Source organism: Pituophis catenifer, unplaced genomic scaffold (assembly GCF_029215685.1).
Source record: "Pituophis catenifer annectens isolate HBS135680 unplaced genomic scaffold, rPitCat1.0.hap2 SCAF_1, whole genome shotgun sequence".
Taxonomy (NCBI): Eukaryota; Metazoa; Chordata; class Lepidosauria; order Squamata; family Colubridae; genus Pituophis; species Pituophis catenifer.
The window spans coordinates 39,793,346-39,821,318 of NW_027256881.1; the positions used below are offsets into that span (position 1 = coordinate 39,793,346).

Genomic DNA, 27,973 nt, shown 5'->3' on the forward strand with positions numbered 1-27,973 from the left:
CACCTATGTGAGACCCAGAGCAATGTTTGGTGTTCGCCCATAAGGGACTGTTTCTTTCATTGGTTCTTTTCTTTCTGCAGATGGCTGTCATTGGTCAGCAGAGCAGCAGCACTGCCAACTTGACAGAGCTGCAGGTGGTCAACTTGGAGGCATCACATAGTTCCAAGAGTGACTGAGCAACTTTGGGAGGGACCTGGTGAGGGGAAGGGAAGACGTGTGTACCCAGCACCCCAACATGAACCAGCAGATGCCACCGCCTACGCCTCCCAGCTTTATGCTGCATCTGGCCCTGGATCTATGGCACTCCTCAAGCTGCACAAGGATCTCGGCAGTCCCTATTTTTGTATGGACTCCATCACTTATTTATTGTTGCCTTTTACACGTTTTCTTCTCACACTTTACACTGACACCCCCATCCACAAAAGCACCCACAGAAGTACATAGATACATATTAAAAGTGGCTGCAAGGCCAGCAGCAGGAAGCTGAGCCTGGGCTGTAGGGGGACTTTGTTACACTGCATTTACTGTTCTTTTTGTTTGTTGTTTTGTTTTCCTTCTTGTTCCAGCCAAAGAAACTTTCTCTCATGAGTGGGAGAATTCGCTCTGCCATGTATAAAACCTTCCCTCTGTTTCCATTGCCAGGGAGGGAACTTTTCTCTCTCTTTGCCTTGCTGCTTCTGATACATAAGAATGTCCTTGAATGTCCTTAGTTTGTAACCTCTAGGCAGAGCAATTGAGGCTGTGGGAAGAAGCTGCAGTCCAGAAGGCTGCGAAGCCATTCTGAAAAAAGGTAGTCTCTTTTCAGGCATAGCCCTGATATCCTTACACACACACATACACACACACACACACACATACACACACACAGCTGGGACAGTCACCACTTTCCCCTCCCCCATTCCAGTTCAGGTCACTTCCTGGCTGCAGCTTTGTGCCTTCAAGCAATCCATGATGCATTGTGGGTTGGCTTGCCTTTATTCTTGGCTGGCAAAGAGAGGGTTCTTCCTGTTGGCATTCCAGCTGGAGCAACTGAGCATCTTGGATTTCCTTTTACCCTTAAAGTATCCCTCCCTTGGAATCTCTTTTTTTGTTGCATAGGAACTGACTTGGAGCAGCTTCTTGCCCATTTAGTCTGGCTGTATACACATCTTACAGCCCAAACAAGAATTGTTTACCCATCTCCCTTTTTTCTTGGAAACGCACTCAGCAACTCATAAGCCCAGTAGCAGGCTTCATTTTGTGTAATGCTTGAGTTTTGCTGATTTTTTTTTCTTCCTGAGAAGGAAGAGCTACAGACATGTTATAATAATAATTATTATTATTTTAATTTTGGAAGGTATAAAACAGCCTTCCCCACTGGTGCTCTCCAAGATGTATTGGGTTCCAAACTCCATATCCACTAGCTTTTGGCAATGCTGGGAATTGTCGACTAAAAGATTGAAAAAGGTTGATGAAGGCTAGTGCTAAGGAATGAAGTTGAAACAAATAAGGGTTGTTTAAGAAAAAGTATTTAAACTTAACTCAGCAGGGTTTCCCAAGGCAATTGCATCCAGAAATGAACTATAACCAGTCTGGGATACAATGATGTAACATAGCCTGTGGCATTTGTTTGCTTCTCAGATAGCCCTGGAAATGAGATGGTATGTTGCGCCACCATCATGAAGCATGTTTGGCCTGCACCTGTGAGACCTACAGCCTGGGAATGGGTAGATGGGATGGGGCACGCTTAACCATTTGTGATCCTTTATCTTCCCATTTCTTTGTGAAGCCACTGCTGTGTCCACGTTCTTTAGAAAAAAATTTATGACGCTTCAAACAGGAGGTTCTGGAATGAATATATATCGTAACACATTTAAAAGGGGAAGCTGCAGGAGGACTGCTAGTCTATAATGGAGAATGGAAAGAGATGCGGAATAGAGAGGAAGGGCTGGGTTATTGGATCATTTGTTTGCACACAATCATGCATTTCATTCAGCCCAGAACAGGTCAGTGGTTCTTATAAACACTCCCCCCCCCCGCTTGCCCGTCCCAAAAAAAAAAAAAAGGGCCAGCTTTGGATTAAGGAGGCTGCAGACTTTTCGAGAAAGAAAGCAGCTATTGTAACTCCTTTCTTTCCTTTTTTTTAATTAAAAGACAAAAGAAGCCTTGAAAAAAAAAGACTTTATTTTTCTAAGTGTTAAACTCAGTATTTATGTAATTCTTAAAGGAATTAAAGTCTGGCTCCTGTACAGTTTTCATGGGGTTTGTAGTTGGGGTGGGGGGGAAATGGGCCATGGATGGGGCAGCGATGAAAAAAAGGAGAAGAAAGGGCCCTTTTAAATTTGTATTGTAATATTCTGAAATTGTTTCCATGAACATTAGCGTTTAAACATGTCTCTGTCCCTAGCACTTGAATCATGCTTTGGTGGAAAGGTTGCACCAGTGGGGAGGAGAGGGCTTTTACTAGCTGTGCAAAAAGTACTACCTGGAAGCCACATGCAACTGCATCAGCATTCCCTTTGTAGTGCCAGAGTCACACTTGGAATAGATGGAACCAACTTGTTGGTCCTTTTGTCTGGTCTTGAAACAAAGTAGAGATTTTTATCCTTATGGATACTTAAGGCATCCATTTGCCATCTTTAAAAACCTTGCACCCGTTTCTAAAATGGGCCATGCCCCTTCCACTTTGGGATGCAGAGATCAATAAGCCACACAAATCCTGGGATGGCCATTCAAGCCAAACTGAAGTTGTGTACTACTGTTGTTTGCATCTTCAGCTCATATGGCCACATTATGAAAATATACTCAAGCTCCATCAAATCTGGCTCAAATCTGATTCAAAGAGAATGTTAGGGTAACTTGTTTAAAACCTTCTCTGATGGGTTACATTTATTGTTTGTTTTGGTTTTAAATGTCAGAAAACATTGAAAAGTATATTTCTCGAACTAGTTGCAGTTTGAAAGGAAATGGTATATTCAGTTCTTTTGTTTTAAATGTATATTACAACCAATCTAAATTTACTGGTAGTTCTCCAGCACTAACTTCACTAGTGAAGTTTCCAAGACTGGTGCAAAAGTATCCCTTTGTTTTAACCCTCATTCCTTTTTTAATTAAAATGCAGGTTTTTAAACATCTTCATTAGATCAGTGACATGAGAAAGAAAGGCAGTCAAGGCAGCTGAACGATTATTCTTTGCCCTCTAGCCTAAAACAGATACACCTTATGGCAAAAAAGTTGCTTGGTTAACTGTCTTCTTCCATTGCCAGCAATAATGGAACAATGATTTATATACAGTGATATCTACCCACTGATGAAAACATTTGTCAGCAGAATAATCTTCAACAACCCCTGTTTTTCCCCTAATTCTGATATGGAGTATTGAAAGATTTGCCATGCAAATGGAACTTTATCTATACATTAATAGCAGGGGTGGGTTCTACTTACCTTTACTACCGGTTCACATCATGCCCACACATGCTCTTCTGCGCATGAAATCCAGAGATGGGTTGCAGCAGGTTCTGATCAGTCCTGGAGAACCAGTAGCAGAACTTTTGAGTACGGAGAACCAGTAGTAAAAATTCTGTCTGGCCCTGCCCGCATCTATTCTCTGCCTCACAATTCCCAGCTGATTAGGAGGAAATGGGAATTGTGCAGTAACTTTCCCCTGGAGTGGGGAGGGAATGGATATTTTACAGTATCCTTTCCCTGCCATGCCCACCAAGCCATGCCACGCCCACAGAACCGGTAGTAAAAAAATTTGAAACCCACCACTGATGCAATCACCAATGATGACGTCCGGGTCAGTGGGCGGAGCCTCTTGCCGGTTTACTACCGGTTCTTGTGAACTGGTCCAAACCGGGGGCAACACACCACTAATTGATAGCTGTTTTTCTGTATGTAGATTTTTTTTTTCTCCAAGAAGGAATTCCTCGGCTGTTACTAGGAAGTTGCTCGGGATAAAGGCACACCTGCAAAACAGTAATTCTCAAATCATGTTGCTAATTCAAAAATCCTCTGCTGAAATAGAGTCGAGAGGCTAAAATCAAGAATTATCTATTTTTTATGATACTGTACTAATTTTATGATTGGGGATTCTACACTTGATACTCATCCTTCACCTCAAGGAAGTTCTCCCTCCTACAGAAAAAGTACCTGCAGGTTAAACGCTAATGTTGCATGTGATTAAAGTGTTGAATTGTAAGAACACTTATCAGGGATGAAATGGCATTTATTGTGTGGTGACATTTTTAGTTCACTTTACCGATTGTTTTTGGATTTTTTTTTTGTGTGCACGTGCGTGCGCATGTGTGCGCGTGTGTATGTGCGTGTGTGAGTGGCTGTGTGTGTGTGGTTTGTTAATTTCCAGGGTTGTGTTTCTGGAAGGATGTGACAGTAATCGCAGTACTATGTACAGAGCTTTCTTTTGTATTAAAAAAAATAATCTTTCAATAAATGTATCATTTTGTGCACAAACCTTTGTGTCTTAAATATTCTTCTTTGACCAATAACTGCCATGAGTCCTCTGGGAGAGTGCCAATGAAGAAATATGATAAATAATTACAGACTGGAAACGAGTAACCGATTGCAATGATCTGTGATGTTAACAGCATGCATATTAAAAGAAATAATTTCATAGTAGAGGAGGAAATGGAGATCGGTTGAGATCTAGGAGGGGGATTTTGCCTGGCTTAAATGTAGCATGAGACGAGAAGTGTAATCTATAGGTAATAGGTAAAGTCTCCATGTCAAGTCTACTTCTGATCACTGCATGGATGTATCTCTGCTGTTTCCTTGGCAAGAATGTAGAAGTGGTTCACTGTTACCCCCAGTTTGCTTTTCAGTCTTCAGCTTCTACAACTTTGGTGTCAGTCCTTCAAGATAAATCAAGTCAAGAAACAGATACCATAAGAACTCTATGATTCAGCAGAATTTTGAAAGCTTTATAGCAGAGGTCTTCAAATTTGGCAGCTTTAAGACTTGTGGACTTCAACTCCCAGAATTCTCCAGCCAGCATAGTTGCATAGGGAGCGTAGGGAGTTGAAGTCCACAAGTCTTAAAGCTGCCAAGTTTGAAGACTTCTGCTTTATAGCATCTCTTCCACCCCCTCTTAAAGCAAAAAAAATCAAGGCAGCATTATTCCTGAGTTTCTTTTGCACTGCCTCTTCCTTTCCAGATCTGTTGATATTCTTGCATTTCCTCAAGTTTAGCTACTTATTCTTCCACACCATCTCCCTGGTTAGATTCCCTCTCTTCTTCTGCACATGAAAATGACACTGCAAAGTTGCTATGGGAACCAACTATAGACTTGCTCCCCACCCACTCCTGCTTGCTTGACAGCCCCCCCACCCCCACCAGCGTTATTACAGGTCACTAAAGAAAACTTGCCACACAGAGCTGGAAAATCTCTTCCCCCCCCCCCCCCCCCCGTCATTTATAGTAGTGGCAGATTACAGGGAAGGGCTGTATGGAAAAAATTCGGAGGAAACCAATGTACAAGATATGGAGTGTGGACATCTGTTGTACTTTCCCATGACCTTTTATATTCAGGGTACTGAATAAGATATTCAAAACATCTGCAGAATACATTCCACTTCATATTCTTCTCTCCTGTCCATCAGGATGTGGGGAGAATAGAAAGGGACAGTTTTGGAATGCAAGGGGCATGGGGGCTCCTCATGAGCAAGCAGCGCCTGATGGAAGACCAGATGAATCCACAGAAGCTGGCAATGACAAATTAAAGATGATGGAATTAGTTTACTAGGTAACAAAAGGAATCAAAATCTGGAGTCCAGCTTTTAGATGGATGGGTTGAAAATAAAAATGTAGTGGAAAGCCACACCAAATATCCCCCTCCCTTGCAATTTTGATATGCTTTCTTATATGTGTCTGTTGCCTACTTGCATGCAGATTTTGGCAAATATAAATGCTCCTGAAAGATAAGTGCCTGTCTCTTTACATAAAGTCCAAAGTACAAAGAACAAAAGCTGGGGTTCCAGTAAACAAAATAACAGGCAATAGTTAAGTCAATTGTTCTGATAAGAGATACAGCATGTCAAATACAGTTCTATATTTGGTTTGCCTGCTCCATTTGCTCAAGTATTACTGGAAATCAAATAGTATAAGATACATAACAGCATTTAGAAAATCTGGTAAAAAATTCCCGCTGTCCCTATTTATGGTTTAGAGAATGAAAGCAGGTTTATCTTGAGGTTCATTTTTACTGTCTCTTCCTCCCCCTTTTTAATGTAACCATTCTTGCATTCCTTCTCCAAGGAAGAAGCTCCTTACTCCTTTACACTTGGGGCTTCCTTGGTGAGTTCCCATCTGGCTACTAATCAGGACCACTCTGCCAAGCTTTTACTAGAACAATTAAGATTGGCTAGATACCATCACCTGCTATAATTATATCATAACTATATCACCTGCTATATACAACTATTTACAACTATATCACAAATGAGAAGTGTAAAGCAAAAGAATTTGTAGAATTTGTGGATAGGGAAAACTCCCAAGATTTTTTCCTCTAATTAATGGATTTCCAATAAATGCTATAGTTGGCCAGATGTATAAGGGGACAAAACTTCTGTGTCTAACAGCTTGCCATGTAAGCTGAAATTCCCACTCTATATAAGTAGTAAATGTACAAAAGCCTTTTTAAAAATTGAACAATTATCTAAAAATGTACTGGTTTGGAATACTTTGGGGTTCTATATGATAAACTGCCTCTTTTTGGGCGGATGACAGATTTGGTCATTTGGTCATTTCTAGTGAAAGTAGACATAATTGAATCTGGCTGGTTATAGTTAGATTCTATTTAGGATATGTGAGATTTTGTTAGTTCACATATCTCTCTAAGGCATGGTTTTGTTATCTGTGTTTACTTGGATAAACCACAATTAGTTTCACGTTTATAAATTTTAAGGGCTGGATTTGTTTAATTTTTAATTATGTGCTATCAAGATGGCATTAATTCTTTGCAACCATGCATTTATAACTTCTCCATGATCTGTTCTTAACTTGGTCCTTTAAGTGTTCCACTGATGCATCCATTATCACTGTAACTGAGGCCAACCACATAGGTGCAAGTTGTCCTCTCTTTTCTTTCTTTCCACCTTTCTGACATTATGGACTTTTCAAGGGTCTTCATAAGTATCCAAAATAACGGAACTTGAGCATGATCATTTGTACCTCAAATGAGAACTTAAAATTGACTTTTGCTTCCATAGAGTTTCATAGGGAAAACCATTACCTGGACAAGTCTTGATTTGTGTAGCCTTTTTCAAGGCTTTCGTTGTTATTCCATCAAGTGCTAGCCTGTGGTATATTTCTTGAAAATTGGTTCCTTTACTATTGTTAGCAAATCCTAAAAGGCAAAAGCTACCCACTGTTTCAGTGAAGCTTGGTGATTGGTTGGTGTAGTTGCCATTGCTGTAAACCACACGATTCAGTCTAAACTCTAAATGTGCATGAATTGGACACATCTTTCAGCACAGTGCTCCACAAAGATATTATCTCAAACACCCACCAGTTTAACTTCTCTAGGCATTGGATATTAGTCACTAATTAATTATAACAACAGATGAAAAGAGATGATACTTAGGAATTCTTGACAACAGTATTTATTATTAATTACTTTGGTACTTAGTAATTACTTTCGATAATATCAGCAAGTATTGCAGGCCCCATTGGCAAAAGAAAGCTCTTTTCTTTTGAAAGGACCATATTGGTTGGAAACATGAGGAAGAAACCTTCATCCTGCAGTGGCTAGACAATAGCTAAAATGACGATGATGATTTTGGTACATCCAAGACTGTTGAAGCATAAAGTAAGGATAAAGGATACAGAAAATTAGAGTGATTTTAATTTTCCTCTTATTTATAAGTGTGTGGTTCTTCTGTTGAGCCCTGACAATCACATCTAATGCATTATAGCCAGAGAAAGGAAAGAACAGTTAGTACCGCTTGTTCTTTTTCCACTTTCTTCGTAATTTAGGAAAGTGCTGTAAAATAAACATTCTTGTTTCATCTGTCAGTTTCTACGCCTCCTGGTTATTTTATTTTATTTTATTTTATTTTATTTTATTTTATTTTATTTTATTTTATTTTATTTTATATTTATCATTTATTTATTTATTTATTTGATTGATTGATTGATTGATTAGTTCGATTTATATGCTGCCCTTTTCCGGAGACTCAGGGCGGCTTACAATGCAATAGTAACTTAAGCAATAGTTATATAGTTCAAACTTTCCATATTTTTGACTTTATTAACTACGATGTAATGTTCCAATAGTTATTCTGTGTCGCTTATCGCGTTTATTTGCAGTAATGGCATAAGAGTAATAAAACAGCTGCTGCAAACTGTCAACCACGACAGCCTTTTTCAGCGGGGATTGCCGCTTACGGCAGCGCGCACGCTCCTTTCAGCAACAGCAGCCCAGGCAGAGCGAAGGATTCGCATCGAGAGAAGAACTGACTCATCAAGACCGCTTCCTTCCACGTTCTATTCCCGCCGCTTTAACCGCTCCCAAAATGTCCCTCGCATGGATCCGTAGAACGGCCGACGGAAGAGAGTCTAAAAGAGTCGGATCCGTGCGTGCACGGGGGGGGGGGCTGTTGCGCATGCGTTCTAATCACCCGGAACTCGCGAAGCGGTAGAAGTGGCCGGCAGAAGGAGCAGGGAGAGGAGGGAGAGGCGCGTTGCTGCCCTCGATAGTCGGGTAAGGAGTGGGAGGGGGGGGGTGTCGTACTAGAGGTTGGCTCCCTTTCGTTCCCGCCTTTCGTTTCTCCCCGGCTGCTTTTTTCTAAGATGGTCTCCGCTCGGCGACCTTCAGGGTTAGGCAAACAAAACAGTTCCTGGCTGTGCAGCCGAGGGTGGTAGTGGCTCTTTCCCTTCTTCCGCTTTTCCCGCCCTTTCCCTCCCTCCCTCCCTTCTTCCTTCCTTCCTTTTCCCATTAAAGGAGGAGAGTGTGAAAACGGAACTTAGAATATTGCTCGTTTTCCTCTGGTAACGGGCGCGGGCTGGGAGGTTTCTCTGAATACGGGGACAAAAAAGGGAGCCTGAGGAAGATTTCTATACTGAAAACGAAAGGGCAAAAGTTTGTTTTTTTAAAAAAAAAAATACAAGGGTACATTTTCTTGCTTCATTTGATGAGTCAGAATCTATTTCGTATATTGTGTGCTCGCATTGCCTCTACTGTGTAAAGAGAGCGTATCAATGGCTGCGGCTAACAGGTCTCTCTCCCTCCCCCCCCCCCCCCAAATAATCCAGCTCCGTTTGCCAGTTGAAAGGATGAATAGAGGCTTCGTAAAGAAGTGCCAGAAAGGTTTTTCCATTCATTTTTTTAAAAAAATTGATTTATATGCCGCCCTTCTTTGGAGACTCAGGGCGGCTTACAATGCGTTAAGCAATAGCCTTCATCCTTTTGTATATTTATACAAAGTCAGTTTATTGCCCCCACAAACTGGGTCCTCATTTAACCTACTTTAGAAAGGATGGAAGGCTGAGTCAACCTTTTTGGTATCAGACATTCGCTTGACTGATTGTGCTAAAATCTCTCTTGAATCCAGGCTGCTAAGAGTAAAGGAGATGGTTTATTTCCTATCAGTTCATGAGTCTTTGTAAATTATATTTCTTACATCGTTTGCTGTACTATTCATATGAATCTTTGCTTTTCCTTAATTGGGTCTCTCTGGCAAACCAAATGTCTCTCTACTGACTTTTGAAATTTGAGCTAGTTTAGATAAATGCAGTTTAAAACATTGGGTGCCTAATTCATAGATATCCCTAAGGAACTAATGAGATGCCAAAGCAGTACAGGAACCATCCAGTCTATCATCCTTGTGTTTTGTAATATATTTTATACTGTAAGTATAACCATCTCTATACATTCCATTTTTTTATTTTTGATACTATTTTATTTTTTCTGTTTATTTTATTAAATTTGTTGGCCATGATTGTCATGATATTCCAAATTCCTGATTCCATCTGATCTATGGGGTTAAGTGATCCCTTTCTGTTGAAGTTTAAAGTTCAAAGCACTCAACTGAGGAAATAAAAGTATGGGATATGAGTTTGCAGTACAGAATTTGCTTTTCAGTCTTATGAACTACACACCCACCAGTTGTCTCCAGACTTTAAGGAGTCAAAACTCAGTCATATGTTCCATTGGTAGTGGAAGTCTTTATTTCTTCTTATATGTTAATTTATCCTCCATATTAGGTGCCACATCATTAATGCTGAATATTCCTCTCTGTCAGCTGGAACTATCCAACAAATACTATAGTATACCCTTTCCCCTCAGCCATTATAATTGTGACACAACTTTGTCTATCAGCCATAATCTACAATTTAACTGTCTAAAGCAATGATTTTTAAACTGACCCAATCATCCTTCCCCCCCTTCTTAAATAATAGCATCTCTACAAAAAACAAACCAGACTTTGTTTTACAGAAGTGTCTCAGCAGCAGGAATCTCAAAATGGATCCTAAATTCCCAATCAAACAATTACAAATTGCTCCATTACCCCCCAGCCAAATTATCCCTTTAGAGTAATTGCCCCAGTTTAAAAATCACTGCTTTAAAATCAAGAAAAAGTAAGACAAAGAATAGTCAAACATTGTGATACTCCGAGAACCTCCAGACTATTCATTTTTCCTCCTGTGGGTTCAGGCAAGGGGTCTTTAAAGGTTTTTCTTTGTTCTTTTCTTAAATGCCAAGTCACTGTTGTTAAATTCCATTTGCCTTAGTAGACTCAGCAGTGAAAGTATAATTAGTATTCTGGGTGGGTCTGTGACTTCTATGGGGATAACAGAAGTAGAGTAAAATAAAAAGGGTAATGGGAAGATTGCAGGTTAAACATAAATTGAATCATCAAAATTGGAAGAGTAAAAGTGCTCCTATTAGACAATTTCCTCAGTGCCATTTTACTGGAGTTCTTAAGTATATTTTCAGTTTTTGAAGTTTTCTATTTTCTAGCCCAAAATTAAATGAGATTTAAATGAGCAGGAAAGAGGAAGAATTGTCTTCATACAGTTGTATACTTTCTTAGAAGAAATTAACAATGTGATTTTTGTGGGTAACGGATGCTGTTACTTTAATTATGCCAAATATTTCTTTTAAAAAATCATTGAATGCAAAACATTTTATCACTCTAGAGTTCCAGGACAGAAATTAAAAAAAACTTATTAGCTTGTTTAGAGCAAAATGTTTATATAAAAGAAAAAATTGAGAAATGTTGTAGACAAAAATCTTGTCTTTTTAAGACAAGATTTTTGCCTCTGCCGAAAAGATGCCTCTGATGTGTTTTGCAGCAAAGTTACTTATGCGTTTGAAATAGAACAATGCTTCTAAATGTATCAAGTGAATGTTAATTATTTGAAAATTCCTTACCTGGTTTTCTTGGTACTTTTCAAGTTACACTCTAACTTCTTACACTTTTTTCATAGATATATTTTCCATCATGGTGGGTGAAAAGAGGAATGGAAATCTTGGGCCAAAACTACAAGCTTATGCTGAGGAGCTAATCCGCCAACGTCGTGGACACGATGGACATACTGAATACTTGATTCGCTGGAGCATCCTGAGTTTAGATGACAATGTAGAAAATACCTCCCATGCTGCTTCAACTGAGAACAAAATGGATAATATTCTTATGTGGATGTCAGCAGAAGAAGTTTATGCTAATTGCCCCACACTATTGGGCAAGAGGAAGCCTGAGGGGCAGCGAGTAAAAGAGGAGAAATCACCTAGCACATTCCCATCTGATGTCACAGTGGATGAAGCTTCCTTGCATGAAATGAAGGCTGACGTCAGGAACCTGGTACAGCGTGCTAATCGACAGATGGCCAGGACAAGTGGTCCGGAGTCCTCCATCCTTAATACTGTCCATGTGCTCAGTGCTTATGCCAGCATTGGCTCATTGACAGGTGTCTTTAAGGAAACAGGTGCTTTAGACCTGTTGATGAAGATGTTGTGTAACGAAGAGAAGCAAATTCGTCGTAGTGCTGGCAAGATGCTGAGAGCTTTGGCTTCTCATGATGCAGGTGAGGTTGCCTATTGAGGTGTATGAGCTTTCTTGCAGTAATTCAATCTGTTTTTGAGTCCTGTCATATTTGAGAGATATATTAAGGTATATTATCCTGGAGAAAATCAAAACTTTTCCTACTTGGCATATCTTTCCACTCTGCTAATAAACAAGCTCAATAATTTTATAGCACCAAAGAAACAGTGCAGAGTATCTCCCAGTGAGTTCTTTGCTGCTATCTACTCTGTAAGCATTTGTTTTTTGTTTCATTGCCTTCAAGCCTGCTTTGATTCCTGGCAACTGCTTGGGCATGTCCCTACAGTTTTCTTGGCAAGATTTCAGAAGAGATTTGCCATTGCCTTCTTCCTAGGACTAAGAAAGAGTCACTGGGCAAGTCACCCAGCAAATCTATGCTTACTCAAGATTTGAATAAAATTGTTGGAATCAATGGAAAAAGTTAATCACGAATAAGGCTTTTTGAATCCAGTGTCTATTCTAGGGCCGCTCCCAGATTGGCTCTTTACCCATGCAATTACAGCACATGCTTTTGGGCAACAGATTATTTGTTTCTACCTTAGCAGTGATACAAAAATAATGTTACAAATATAGTTGTTCATCTAAACTGCTGGAACTTGAAGGCAACAGTTTCTTTTTGGTGGGAAAAAAATCCCTTTTCATTTTCATGAATGGCTGTTTCCCACATGTCATCATGGCACCATTTCAACTGTATAAGTGAGTAGGACATTTTTGCAGCCCCATTCATACTGATCAGGCATTTTTTTGAAAAATATTGAACAAATAAATGCAGCATAAATTTAGGATGATTGGCTGGCTGCTGATTTTTGCATTGTATCTACAAATCTCAGCACATTGTGTCTTTTGGACATGCTTTTTTAACTATGAAGAGGATATTGAAGCTATTAAGTTTCTTTTTTCCCTCTTTTTAGTTTATATATATTAATACTGTAAGTATAGAAATATAAAAGAAAATAGAAAAGATGGGGAGGGTAAAGGGAAGGGAAACGTGTGGGGAAAAAGGGGGGAAAGAGAAAAAGGCATTGACTTCTGACTCCCTTTGGTGCACTGGAATAAAATAACATCAAACATCAACTTTTTACTATTACATAATAGTATAATCTAGCCATTTCTATAACAACAAACCTATCTAAAACCCAAAATCAAAGTTTCATTTTTTTCCACCTCAAGCCCAAAGTCCATTCCATCTACAAGTCTCAGCACTTTGTGTCTTTTGGACATGCTATTTTAACTATGAAGAGGATATTGGAGCTATTAAGTTTCTCAGTCCATTTAACAAGTTAGTTTCCTCTTAGGATATTAGCTATCTCTGATGTCATCTATGGGGAAATAAGGTTGAGCCCTTGAAATTAGGAAAACAAGTTTGTAAACACGAGACTAGTATATTTGAAACAATATGGTATTGTGGTATTAAGTGGTATTGTGACATGATTTTAAGAGGATTGCAATGCCGCTTGTCTTAGTTATTATTGCTAGCTAAAATATTGTGAAAAAGTAAGATATCTACCATGAATATTAGTCTACCAATTTCATGTAAATTATATGCCTTGTATTTATGATATACCTTCAGTTCTCTGCTATGTCAAATATACTGTATGTCTAGAGCTGAATAGATTTTCAGCATGCAAGTAGATAGGTAATCTTGGAGAAATAAAATTTAGTGAAGGATCACATTAAGCATGGCTATTTTGGTTTCAGGAAGCCGAGCTTATGTTCTCTTGTCCCTGAGCCAGCAAGATGGCATTGAACAGCACATGGATTTTGACAGTCGTTACACTCTCTTGGAGCTTTTTGCTGAGACTACATCCTCTGAAGAGCACTGTATGTCCTTTGAAGGGATTCATCTCCCTCAGGTACCAGCCTTTGGGTTGGAATTGATATGGGTATCAAGATTTCTTTTTTCAAGAGGTGTTTGCAAAATATAAGGCTATATATGAATATCTCATGAAAGAAGGATAGTCTAAAATCAAAGCTAAGGGAAATCGCATTCATGAGATGATGACCAGTTGTACCTATTTCTGTACCAGAAATCCTACCCGCTATCCTTCACAGCTTTGTCATTTCTCTACTGGATTACTGCAAATGTTTTAGACAGAGCTGTTCTTGAAAAACATTTAGAAGCTTCAGTGGCCTAGACGGCTTTGGATGCATAGGGTTTGCCTGGGTTATGTCATCATTTTAGATGCAGCATTGGCTCAGGGTCTTCTATGTGCAATTCAAGGTGGTGATCACTTTTAAAAAGCATGGCACATACATTTGTGGGGGCTGCCTTTCTCTGAGAGTCTCTGCCCATCTGACAGGCTTTGAACAGTGCTACCTTGTAGGACTAAGGAATTGCACCTGCCCTATGGAACAGTATACCTCAGCTGAAATGGCCTGAATTTTCCCTGGGTGCCAAGCTGTATGGATGTGGTTGGTGTGGGTGATTTGTTATGTGGTGTCTTAATTATTGTATTTTGATTTTTAACTCAGATTTTTTTATTTGATTGATTTATGTGTTTATTATATTGATTTGGTTGACTTGTCGGTAGCCATGCAGCATTCATGGGGATGGCCATATAATTCCCCTCTCCTCAAGTAAATATATAAATATATAAAAAATGTGATGGTTGTTATTCACTTAATGGAAACTGATATGTGATACGACTGACAAATTTGATGCTATCCAGATGTTTTATAGTACAGATAATTCTTGTTCATTAATGTAATCAGGACTACAAACTCTGTTGCTAAGCAATGCAGTTATAAAATGCAATATCATGTGACTATACCATTTTACGGCAGCAATTTCAGTAGTCCCAGTTGCTGTTAGGTGAATAACAGGCAGCCGCAGCATCCTACAGTCATGTAATCACCATTTGTGATCACCTGTTGGCTTCCTCATTGACTTTGCTTGTTGGAAGCTAGCAGTGAACGCTCCAAATGGTGATCACTTGACTGCAACAATGTAATTGTGAGCTGGTTGCCAAGTGCATTACAATCATGTAAGTGAATTACAATCATGTGACTGGAGACTGGACTGACCACAACTATGAGGACCCATGTAAGTTCTCCTCGTTCAGTGCCTTTGTAGCTTTGAATAGTTGCCGAACAAGTGGATGTTAAACAAGGACTACCTGTATAACTTCACATGGAATTTGACAATCTGTCTAGGGTTGATGGAGATGATTCACAATATTTGGAGGTAATTCCATGACCTAAGCCTTTCTTGGACTCCAACTGTATTGCTTACTGGGATAGAATTGTAAAATATATGTTTTTTTAGTTATTGGTATAATAAGCTGTATTTTTTTCAGATTCCAGGGAAGCTGCTGTTTTCTCTAGTGAAGCGTTACCTATGTGTCACTTCCCTTATGGACAAGTTAAACAGTACCACAGAACTGGGAGGAGATCATCAGGACTCTTCAGCACCCAGTTCAAGCTTCGGGGAAAAAAGCCGGGTACAGCGAGAATTTGATTTCAGCATGGCCATGGCTAACCTGATTTCAGAGCTAGTCCGGGTCATGGGCTGGGATCGCAGCCAAGAAAGGGAACTTCTTTCTCTGACGAATACCCAGCCTCGAATTATTCGATCCATCTTCCAGCCCAAGGGTTCCACTTGTACTGCTGTTCAGGTGCCTTTACTAACTTCCAACCCTTCACCAAGAAAAAAGCAAGGACAAACATTTTTGACTCTGTCAGATTTTTCCAGTCGCAGCAGCTATGTTGAGTATGTGCAGGAGAATCTCAAGCCAGGAATGACTGTGCGGATGTTGGAAGAATACGAGGAGATTGATGCTGGGGATGAGGGTGAATTTCGTCAGAGCAATAGTGGAATGCCTCCTGTGCAGGTAGGTTGAGGGGTAGAGCTTTCTTTAAATTCCTCCAGTGTCTTGGTAGTTTGGTTTTGTAATGCTGTTTGGTATAAAAGTTAAGTTAAAAACCACCACCTTTTTATTATTACAGGAGCAGCCAGCTGCAATTCAACCAATACTTGTTTATAAAGCCCTTCATGGCATAGGGGCCAGGCAATGCACTACTTGTCTCTCATTGTCTCTTCCTGTCCAATAAGATTGAGAAGAGTAGGCTTGATCACCTCCCGTCTTTAAAGCCATGTCATCTGATAGGACCTAGGACAGTGATGGTTAACTTTTTTGGCACTAAGTGCCAAAACTGGAGCTCAAGCGCACACGCGTACCAAAGCACCGGAACCCGGAAGAGAGCAGCTGGCATGTGTGTGGCGGCCAGCTGCACTTCCGGATTCTGGCACGTGTGTGCTGCGTGCCACCTCTGAGATACGTGCCATAGGTTCACCATCATGGACCTAGGATAGCGATGGCTAACCTTTTTACTATCGCGTGCCAAAAGTGGGAGGAGCGCGGGGCAGGCACACACATGTGTGCCCACATCCATAATTTTATGCGCCCCCCCATGCTCCCCCTGCTTTTGGCATGCGATGGAACGGTGGGCCCGGTAGGCCCATTTTTCGCTCTCCCCAAGCTCCAGAGCCTTCATAGGAGCCTGGGGAGGGCAGAAACGGCCTTCCCCACCCCCTCAGGCTCTCCGGAGGCCGGAAACAGTGTTTTTCCTGACTTCTGGTGGATCCAGAAGGCCTGAAAATCAACTGGCCGGCGCACGCATGCATGCCGGAGCTAAGCTCACGTGCCCACCAATATGGCTCTACGTGCCACCTGTGGCACCCGTGCCATAGGTTCGCCATCACGGACCTAGGAGATGCCTTCTCTGTTTGCACTGCTTACCCCCTGGAATAGTTGCCCTGGCGCCTGGAGATTCAAGTTGCCCTGGCTCTGCTGCTTTTTTTCCCCAGGCTCTGATTTAGGAGTGTGTCCCTAAGTGAAATCATGTTAAAGTTGTCTGAAACTTTGGTTATTGCTATTTGTTTTAATGTATTGGGTACAATTTTTAGCCCATATGTTTCCATGAGCTTAGGTGACTTTTATACATACCATATATACTCGAGTATAAGCCGACCCGAATATAAGCCGAGGCACCTAATTTTACTACAAAAAACTGGGAAAACTTATTGACTCGTATAAGCCTAGCTATAGGCTACCTACACCCTTAGTATAAACCTAGGGTGGGAAATGCAGCAACTACTGGTAAATTTCAAAATAAAAATAGATACCAATAAAATTACATTAATTGAGGCATCAGTAGGTTAAATGTTTTTGAATATTTATTTCAAAGAAAAACAGTAAACTAGCTCTGTAAGTGCATAGTGTAAACTACACTATAACTAAATTACACAAGAGAATGTAGTATATATACCAAAAATAATTCAATAACAATTTAATCTGATATATTGGGTTAAGTGATGTAGGGCTTGATCTAATTTCAGGCAAGTTCAAGCCTCTGTTAAGAGATACCTGCATTCTCTCTCTTTCTCCCTTCCTTTTTCTTTTTTTTCTCTTTCTTTCTTTGTCTCTTTCTTTCTTCTCTCTCTCTCTCTCTCTCTTTCTTTCTTTCTCCCTCCCTTTCTCCTTTCTCTGAAGACCCTGAGAAGGTCTTTGGTAGGAGGAAGAAAAGCCAGACATTTTGAAACGTTTTGTAGCTTATCCTGAGCAAGGATAGCTAGTGCAGGCACTTACAATAAGCTCTCAACTCAAGTTCAGTGAATTTATGGATCCCCAAACAGTGAGGATGAAGTGTGAGTAAAAGGGTTTACCCTTCCCTCCCTCCCCATCCTCTCTCTTTCTTTCTCCCTCCCTTTCTCCTCATCTGGCATTCTTAGAGTTCCACTATTGATTAGCTTAGCCTGAGCAAGGATAGCTAGCAGCCAGCCTATTACAATAAGCTCTCAACTCAAGCTCAGTGCACGTGGGGATCTCCCTAAACAGTGAGGATTTCTTTGTTTCTTTCTCCCTTGAACCCCCCCCCCCAGCCCGTTTTTGCTTCCAGGGGGCTGCAGGAAGTCTTGCTAGGCACCCCCCCCCACGCCCCATTTTGGCCTTAGCAAGCCTCCCTGCAGCCCCTGGAAGCCAAAACGGGTTGCAGGAAAAAAGGCATTTTTTCTTCACTCAAGTATAAGCCGAGGGGCTTATATGCTTTTTTCAGCATAAAAAATGTGCTGAAAAACTCGGCTTATACTCGAGTATATACGGTACATATGATTGAGAAAGCTGGATCATCAAAAATTGTTAAATGAAGAAAAATGGATAGCATTAGCACTTAGACTTATATACCACTCCATAGTGCTTTACAGCACTGTCTGAGTTGTTTACAAATGTCAGCATATTGCCCCCAGCAATCTGGGTTCTCATTTTACCGACATAAGAAGGATGCAGGGCTGAGTCAATTTTAAGCCAGTGAGGATCGAACTCCTGGTTGTGGGCAGTTAGCCCGCAATACTACATTCTAACCACCCTGCCACCATGGTGCTTTTGAAATGTACCAAAGAAAATGTTGGAATACCTTAGACTGCAAGAAAAGTAAATCATTCAATATTAGATGGAGTAAAGTAAACATGATTATTAGAACTAATAATGAGGCTAGAGCTACAGATAATAAGGCAATTAGAAAGGTTGATCTCACCACTGAAGTTACAAGAACTGAAAGAAGCAATTATTGACAAAAAGTCTTGACAAAATGTCCATTGGGATTATGAGAATTTGGAAGTAATTGAATAGCAATAGGAACTGTCCAACACATCTTCCTCCTCCTATTCCCCTCCACAACGATCCTATGAGGTGGGTTGGGCTGGGAGAGAGTGACTCATCCAAAGTCACCCACTTGGCTTTCATGGGTAAGGCAGGACTACCTCACATTCTCCTGCTTTCTAGCTTTCTAATCACCAGACCAAACTATATCGCTTACTGATACTAAAAAGCGATTCAGTTTATTTTGATCATTAACATAAATGAAATTATAAGTACTTCTGTCCCCTACAAGCTGGGCAGAGTTTGTTTTTCTTTATTTCAGAGCTGCTATTTTGTGGCATGGAGAATTTGAGGGAATAGATGGCTTTAACTATGCAGTTCATTGTTTCACAGGTTTCGTGGCAGTCTACTGGCCAGACTTATTGGGTGCACTGGCACATGATAGAAATTATTGGCTCTGGGGAGCAAAATGAAGAGGATGCTGCACAAGAAAAAGTATCTAGTTTAACAGAGAACCTGAAACTACCCACAGGTGAGATTAGAGGTTCTTACAAACTAAATTATGTGTAATTTTAGTTTGATTGTTGCATGCTATGAATTCATTATTGTTACTCATTTCTTTTAACTAGTGAGATAATAAATTTTAGATGTGTAAAGAAAAAAGTGTACTTGGCTAATATTACACTTTAGGTTAGATTGTACCTTACTATTAGGATTAAAATCAAAGAAGAGAATACTTAGTTTGAAGTATTATACAATAGATATCTTAGTTCTGCAGCCTTATCCATTGTCATCTGAAGAAATGAAATATAGTCAAATACTGAAAGTTGAATAGTAGCAGCTATTTTGTGCCTTACATTTTTCACTATATTATTTTCTCTGAACTGCATTAGAGATGGTTTTGTTTTGTTGCATTTTATTTTATTATTTATTTTATTATTCATTTTATTATTTCATTTTTATCCCATCTTTATTCTTTTAACAAATAACTCAAGGTGGTGAACATATTTATTATTTATTTATTACATTTTTATGTCACCCATTTCCCCTGTAAGGTGATCCAACCATACTTTCTTCCTACTTTTCTCACAATAACAGCCCTGTGATTGAGAGGGCTGAAAGAGAGTGACTGACCGAAAGTCACCCAGCTGGCTTGTGTAGAATAGGTGTGCATTTTTAGTTGAAAAATTCACATTCTTCTGCAGCTGAATAATTGTTTGCTTACAGGAATCTGTAGCCATATGGTGAGATAGGTGGTAAATAAATGTAACAAATATCAGGATTGAGCATACTCTTTTCTGTAGAATTCTAGAGTGCCTACAAATGAGAAGTTCCTGAGGAAGAATCTTGCTAACAAATTAGTTAGAAATCTTCATTCCTTCTTCCCTGATGTATCTTATGCTGCCTCCATATTTGCTCTGATGAGTTGGAGGACCATCTTGAGTGATGGAAATGCTGGTACTGGGGGCTGGAAGGGAGAATAGCAGATATCACCTCTCCTCTTTGTAGGGCTGGGAACTATTCCAAATGTTATCCTGTTTTCTCAAGCTGTAGACAAATGACAGTCAAGTCTCTGAGTTCAAAAGTTTGTTTTTGCTTTCTCTCTCCCTCCCTCTCTCTCTCTCTCTCTCCCTCCCTCCCTCCCTCCCTCCCTCCCTCCCTCTCTCTCCCTCCTTCCCCCCCCCTCTCTCTCCCTCTCTCTCCCTCTCTCTCTCTCTCTCCCTCTCTCTCTCTCCCTCCCTCTCTCTCCCTCCTTCCCCCTTCTCTCTCTCTCTCTCTCTCTCTCTCTCTCTCTCTCTCTCTCTCTCTCTCTCTCTCTCTCTCTCTCTCTCTCTCTCCAGCTACTCAGACATTTTACTGCAAACCTCTTGGAGGACTTTACTGCCTGCCATACTTAGTGGATCAGCTATATGAGAGTTCTGGAATGTTGAGCCGGGCTGAATGGTGGGAGCTACTTTTTTTCATTAAAAAGCTAGAGCAACATGAACAACAGGAAATTATTCGGTTCATCCAGGAGAATCATGAGGAACAGGTAAATGGAACAAATTTAACTTGGGAGGAAGGGAACAGGACAAAACGGGAATCTGATTAGGAAAAAATGAGCCGTGGTGGCACAGTAGTTAGAATGCAGTACCGCACTGCAGGCTAACTCACTGCTCACTCCAGGAGTTCAATTTTGAGTGGCTCAATGTTGACTCAGCCTTCCATCCTTCCGAGGTTGGTAAAATGTGGGCCCAGATTGTTGGGGCAATATGCTGAGTCTGTAAACAGCTAAAGAAGGAATCTAAAGCACTATGAAGTATATATAAGTGCTATTGCTATCTGATTAGGAAAAATGCAATGGCACCTCCAACCATTCCTGTTTCTTAGGAATTAAGAAATGTGAACTGGCAGCCAGGAAGAGCAGTTCCTGTGTTTTTTTCCTAATAAAGACATAAACAACCAGTGACTTGTTTGTCCCCCCCCCCTTCCCCATATTATTTAGAATTGTACTGTTGAAAGTCAGACTGGCCACATTCCCATGGTACGATTTTGCAGATTAAGAATCAGAATGCACTATTTTACAAGGGGTTGGGCTTAAGTTTAAGAATGGTAATGCTTTTAACTTCTTATTACCATGTACTGCCACTATCATTCTAATTAATAAACGTTAAAAACTCTGAAAATTTTTTTCAATATTCTTTCCAGTGATTCTTATACATTGGATCCCATGATTCTATATAGGGCCAAGAAGCTTAAATACAGCCTCCAACTGATCAAATGTGCCCTTTCCTGCCCTAGTATATGGATCGTCCATTGGACAAGCAGGTTCTTTTACCCTCTTATAGCTGTGATTGGATTTGAGAAGCACTATGTACTGACTTCTTATTACTGAATTGTCTTTTGCATTTTAAGCTGTCAGAACTAGACGAAGAGGGCCTGATTCAGCTGTCAATATCAGTAGAATTGGCTCGGAAACTCTTGCCGCTCTTGAGCAAATACTGTCAAGGCTGCACCCAAAATGATCTCCAGAATTCCCACATCTATCTCAAATACACTCTCAGCAAGGGAAGTTCAGAACAAGGTTGCCAAAGTGTGGACATGACCTCTGTAAAAGATAATGGCTTTTCTGAAGCTATGGCTTCCCAAAAACCAAAGGAGCCTGTTACTGCTGAAATGTCTTCTCCAGTGCTGTCCACAACAGAGAAGACTGACACACAGTTGATTAATAAACTTCTTCATGTAGAAGGACTTAACTTTCCAGACATACCAGATGAAAAAGCCAAAGGTAAGTGCCAAAAAGATATGTATTTAAGCTCATTTATGTCAAACAATTGCAGGAAAGAGCGGGAGGGTAGGGTTGAAAAAAATCAGAAACTAGTTTGGTGCACATACAGCTGTTGTGGAAAATAAAGAATAAAAGTTTAACAAAAACTTCATAATTGGGTAGTTACTAAGAGTCTATTTTACTGATCTGTCCTTTGTTATTGATTAGCTTTCTTCAGTGGGAAGGTGTCGGGAAAGAGGAACTCCCTGGAGAAGCTTGCAGATATTGTAGACATAATACAGAAATCCAGTTCTGAGGTTGCACTACAGGTGGCTGGACTCAGATTCATAATCAAGATCTTAGAAGATGAACCTGGTCAAGAAAGACAAATTATTAAAGTAGAAAGTGGACCCTCAATCAGGTCAGTTTTTTTCCTTCAATATGCAATAGTTATAGAAGGCTTGTATTTCATTATAAAGTGTCTTTAATTAAATTATCTGTAGTTCCATGGTATTAACTTTGCTTTCTTTTAACAGCTTTCTTTCTTTCTTTTCATTCTACTTCTGTTTGTGAGTCTTTGTAGTTTGTGATTTTCTCCAGTTCTTTTTCTTCTATTCTGTTGTCTACAGGTACATCAAATTCCACTATCCAGATCTTTTTTGTCTTTCTTATCAACAGTTGTTAAGTCTGGAGTCACTCCTTGTCAGTTGTATATATAGTTGCATATTTCTGTCTCTTTCACAGAAATATACCTTTGTACGTAGTCTTCTGAATTTTCAGTGTCCTTCTCTTTATTGAGCTTACCTCCAGCTTTCCTGGTTTGATTTTTATCTGGTCCTCTAGTAATCATTTTATTTTCCTTAGGAAAAACTAGAGGTAGCACCTGGGACTTTATTTGCTCAGCAACTTATAAAGACAAAACTATAGATTTAAAAGCTTTTTTGTGCTCCTCAGAGAGAAGATGGTGAAAATGCTGGTGGAGCTGCTCAGCAACCAGCTGAAGGAGAAATTGTTGATGGTGACAGCATTAAGGCTGCTTTATGTGTTAATGGCAAAGTACGATTGGCGAATCCTTTTTGCCACAGAAGGCGGGGTGCGTGCTGTGCTGTGCTGCATGCAGGAATATTCTCCTTCAGCATTGGTACAGCAGGCTGGCTTGGCAGTAAGTTGAATATATAAATGACATAAATTGTTGGTGGGAATTTGATGTATGTGTATCTCTTTGTTTTAGAAGAATTTTCCATTAACTCTTAATGGAAATAAAGTATATATTAAACAATAGTTAATACATTAAAGTACCAGAGCAAATAAATATGCTTAGAAATTAAAACTATGTAAGAATGTTTCTCAGAAAAATTCTTAACATTTATCATTCTTTAATATAACGTTCTGTAAATAATATAATATGTCTTAATCCCACATAAATGTAACACTCAGCATGAAATTCAGTTGTTTGAATTTCAGCTTTCAGTCTAATGTAAGGCTCCCAGTAAGTGATTACTGGGGCACAGAAGTGTGTCAAACATCTTTTCCAGCATGAGGAGAAAATCCCTGGAAGCAGCATAGGAGTAAATTAACTTCAGACTTTCCAGGAGCCTAAAAATAACAAGCAAAACCAATAATTCACTATGAAAAGGAAGACTATGGATAACCAGAAATGGACAGTGATATGTTTTATGTTTTATTTGATTTGTATATAAAAGAATAAGAAAATATTGGACAATCCCTTCCAACATAGCGGAGAATTAAACCTTAAATATGAAATAAGAAAATGAAAGAAGTTAGTATGCTTGAATAGTGAGAAGCTATTGTTTTATAAGGTTGAAAAAGAATTCTTTTTTATAATTTTATTAAAAATTACATTGTGCAGATAAAATTAATGCAAAGTATATTTTTTAGAAAAAAGAGAAAAGAGAAAGAAAGAAGTCAATTCTTCTTTTGTCTCAACAAGTATAAACAACTTTAGCAACTTGTTACCATCTCTTAAAATACAACAATTTCTTCCATCCCATACCTTGCCTCATTCTCTTAAACAAATCTTTAAAACCTCATTATCTATCTTAATCAGCAAAAGTCCATTAAGGGTTACCAGAAATATCAGCCTATCTATTATATGCTTGATCTAATAAACCCACCTGAATTCCATCCTTTTGTGTCCATTGTTAACAAATATCTCCCGTTGATAAAAGATTTTGCTCCATTCTGGATTATCAGATTGATACCAATAAAGGAGAGTATTTCTAGCTCAAGGTTGAAATGAGGGGTCTTTGGTGCTCTCTGAGCTTGGTGGTTTTCTTGCAGCAGTGATGATGTTACCTAGTTAATGAAACATCGGCAAGAAAAGCAGACGCATTTCTGATCTTCATTTTCTGTTTTTGGTTTTTCTAGGCATTGAAAGTATTGGTGGGTGCTGGGAATTGCGAGCTGCTCGGTACCAGTGGGAAATCATACCCTCTGAATCATTCAGATGCTCAAATGATGCGGGAAATTTTTGCCAGCATTGGTTCTGCTTCCAGCAAAGAATCTGATAATTTACTATGTGTAATTTGTATTGCTATTGAGAAGATGTTGGCTACACCTGGGTAAGATGAAAATGAAATCTTGACAAAATAAAGGAGCATATAACTAAGTTCAAGGAATTAACATTAAACAAGGATAAGGAGGGAATGTTGAGAATTCACTTTTTTTTCTTTTGTAGGGAGAATTCAGTTGATGTCTCATTTTGATAAATTTTCTGTTCTGTACCTTAAGATTGGAGGCAATCTAACACTTTTTTTTTTTTAATTTGATTTATATGCCGCCCTTCTCCGGAGACTCAGGGCGGCTTACAATGCGTTAAGCAATAGCCTTCATACTTTTGTATATATTTATATAAAGTCAGCTTATTGCCCCCACAAACTGGGTCCTCATTTAACCTACCTTAGAAAGGATGGAAGGCTGAGTCAACCTTGAGCCTGGTAAGATTCAAACCTGCAGAAATTGCAGGCAGCTGTGTTAATTACAGGGTGCATTAAACCACTGTACTACCAAGGCTCCTGTACTTATTAATAGTATTACTATTATTTCAAAACATGTAATCATTTCTTGGAACTGAATAGGATTATTAATTGCTTAGTGTTGGAATATTATGTATTCCAACAATTTTTCCTTCCATGTCCTCCAGCATTGCCTCAGTTGCTTATGCCAACCATTCTTCTTTTCCTCAGAGCCTCATCAGCAGTGCAGAACGGGCTGTTGGTATTAAACATGCTGATCAACAATCACAAGGGCCTGGCAGAACAGTTGGGAAGCTGTGACCTCCGTTCAGTCCTGCAGAGTTGTTGCCAAACAGGCCAGAGCTCCAATGAGATGCTAGCTCGAATAGTGCTCAATCGTTTGGCTGAGCATAAATTGCCATTGAGCCAGGAGAATGCAGGTACAGATTGCTTTTAAGTTTCCAGTTGCTTATCTTTCTCCTTTTAGCATTTTTCTTTCTAAGTGTGTATGGTTTGTTTTATTTCCATTAGGCTTTGCTTCATAAAGTGCCCTATTTTGAAGACCTAATAAGGTCTTACGTCTCCATTATGTTGGAAAGCACAAATCATCATTTTCTTATTCTTCTATTTCACTATGTCTTTCTGGTTATCTATAGGCTTCCTTTTAATAGCAAATCACAGGAGATGGTTTTCACTTGCTTTGTTTTGGAACTTGGAAGGCCAGGGATTAATTATCTCCATGCGGCTTCCAGGAATCTTTTCCTGCTGGAGAAGGGACCCTTCTGGAGAAGATGCCCTGCCCCTGTGGCCATTTATTGGGGACATGATTAGTATCTGGTTTTTTTCTCCATAGCCTATTTCAAGAAATTCTATTTTGACATAGATCTTCTCCTTCTCTCTCCTTTTCTATACAGAATCTGAAGCTTCCTTTGAGTTCAAAGATATGGATGTACCAACTCTGCTGAAAAACCTGCGTGAAACCAGCTTTTCAAAAGATGTAGTGCTCGCACTGGAGCACTGCCTTTGTGACGAGGGTGTTTACCCTGAGAGAAATGGAACAGACGTTTTGCCAGATCATGAGCATTTCTTGCTGCTGTTGAAAACCCTAGAACAGTTGGGAGCTGAAAAGACCGTCCAGATGGCCATGATGAGGTAGAATGAGGATGTATTTTACCATCATGGACTGTGGAAGATACTTTTAGAAGAGTATTTGGATTCAGAGAAAGTGGGGTGGTTTGAGCGGTGGTTTCTTAAGGTGGGGCCACTCACTTTTCTGGATAGGTTAACACGGAAGCTCTGAAGTAGGTAATTTATCTGTAAATAATGTAACTTGCTGACCTGCATCACCACAAGTCAAGTACAAGAAAATGACTTGAGGCTTGTATATACCATAAGCTTAGGAAATAGAACATTGCAGGAAATTGTTTGAAATGGGAATAATTTATTCTTATAAATTTTGGGACACTGCACTTTATAGAAAACTATCATTGGTTAGAATCACTATGTGTATTATTATGAGTATATCTTTTTTTTTCTGTAAAATGGAATGGCTGGACAATACACTGTATTCAAAATACTTATATATAAATAAAAAAACTTGACTTAAAAAAAAAAGAAAACTATCAATACAATAGAGGCTTATAATTGTGGGAATTGCAATCCTAAAACGGCACTGAGGTGGTTGAAATGCCTATAGTCTTTTGGATTGTATGTGAAAGAACTGAACCACAACACAGAAACAGCTTTGTGATCAAAATCATAAAAATGAATATTTGGCATCGGACAATATCGAAAATGTTTGTTGCTAGCGTTAGGCCTTTAGAGAATGTGCTTCATCCCAAATGGTATTGGAGCATTTTAAATTGATGAAAAGAAGAATTGTATTCTTTTTGCAAGAAAGTGTTAATAATGAAATATATATACAATAAAAACCTGCTATTTATTGTATATGTTAAATGCAGTTATTAAAATAGTCCAGATTGTCAATTTAAGACACTGAACTCAAGACTGCTGTTGTTCTTAAACTGAATTCTGCATTTATAACAATTCTCTTTGCAGGATTTTGAATAAGTTTTTGGATATTTCCCAAGAGGATGCATTGCCCTGGCATGAGTGCATTGAGCCTTGTCTGTCCTCAATGAGTACCCACAATAATGAACGGGAGGTAAGGGATTAATTGCAGCATAAATTGAAAAGGAGTTTAATGAGAGGTATTTGAAGAAGGTATGAAAAATATTAGTGAGCATGTTGACGAAATTGCAGATTCTCAATTCAAGCCAGATGTAGTTGGCAAAAAGCATTTTTCATCCTGCTGGTAAATATATACTACTAGTAAATGAAATTTGGATTGAAAATTAGATAGAATTGGGTCAGGAAGCCAAAAGTAGTCCTTGATTTACAACCACAATTGAGCCCATAATTTCTGTTGCTAAGTGAGACACTTGTTAAGTGAGTTTTACGGTACCCCATTTTTGCAACCTTTCTTGGCAGAATTGTTAAGTGAATCACTGTAGTGGTTAAATTAGTAACATAGTTGTTAAGTGACTCTGCCTTCCCCATTGACTTTGCTTGTCAAAAAATGGGAAAAGGTGGCCACATGATCCCATGACACAACAACCATCATAAATATGAGTCAGTTGCCAAGCATTTGAATTTTGATCACATTATATTGCAATGGTCATGAGTCTGAAAAATGGTCATAAGTCACTTTTTTCAGTGCCATTGTAACTTCGAACAGTCACTAAATGAACTACTGTATGTAGGTATATACTACCTGTAGGTATATTTGCAAGTATAGAACAGGCATAGCTAAGTTCTTATCAGTCTAAATAGAGTGATAGAGGTTTTGCATGAGGTTCATAAATAGGCATCGTCTTTGTGAAAATTTGCTTACTTTTCCAACAGTAATAATCTTTCCAGTTTCTACTTGAAACACTTTCAGAATGATCAAATTAACTGGTTTATGCTCTGAACTACTCAAATTTGATACCTTTAGGGAACATTAATTAAAAAATTAATTTTTAACTAGCAGTTGATTACAGGTAACTCCTCCCTATGCCGTTAAATAGGTTCTACAGATATTACTTAAATGTTAAATTCTTGTGGGTAAATAGA

At 39.3% G+C, this 27,973-nt stretch overlaps 2 protein-coding genes across 3 annotated transcripts in view; both read left to right on the plus strand.

Moving 5' to 3' along the window:
• The window catches only part of SRF (serum response factor), a 96,409-nt gene extending 91,957 nt beyond the window's left edge, over positions 1 to 4,452 (plus strand). For both annotated transcript variants that reach the window (XM_070932334.1, XM_070932335.1), the window contains one exon: positions 81 to 4,452. In XM_070932334.1, the coding sequence (XP_070788435.1) occupies positions 81 to 176 (96 nt within the window). In that variant the 3' untranslated portion in view covers positions 177 to 4,452. The remainder of the gene's footprint in view (positions 1 to 80) is intronic.
• A 4,214-nt stretch (positions 4,453 to 8,666) lies between these two features.
• Positions 8,667 to 27,973, plus strand: part of LOC139308645 (cullin-9-like) — a 51,092-nt gene continuing 31,785 nt past the window's right edge. The window contains exons 1-13 of the mRNA XM_070932336.1: positions 8,667 to 8,698; positions 11,428 to 12,024; positions 13,740 to 13,894; positions 15,338 to 15,871; positions 19,031 to 19,169; positions 20,479 to 20,669; positions 21,533 to 21,905; positions 22,113 to 22,305; positions 22,839 to 23,046; positions 24,273 to 24,466; positions 25,091 to 25,299; positions 25,774 to 26,011; positions 26,918 to 27,023. Coding sequence (XP_070788437.1) covers positions 11,442 to 12,024; positions 13,740 to 13,894; positions 15,338 to 15,871; positions 19,031 to 19,169; positions 20,479 to 20,669; positions 21,533 to 21,905; positions 22,113 to 22,305; positions 22,839 to 23,046; positions 24,273 to 24,466; positions 25,091 to 25,299; positions 25,774 to 26,011; positions 26,918 to 27,023 — 3,123 coding nt within the window. The 5' untranslated portion in view covers positions 8,667 to 8,698; positions 11,428 to 11,441. The remainder of the gene's footprint in view (positions 8,699 to 11,427; positions 12,025 to 13,739; positions 13,895 to 15,337; positions 15,872 to 19,030; positions 19,170 to 20,478; positions 20,670 to 21,532; positions 21,906 to 22,112; positions 22,306 to 22,838; positions 23,047 to 24,272; positions 24,467 to 25,090; positions 25,300 to 25,773; positions 26,012 to 26,917; positions 27,024 to 27,973) is intronic.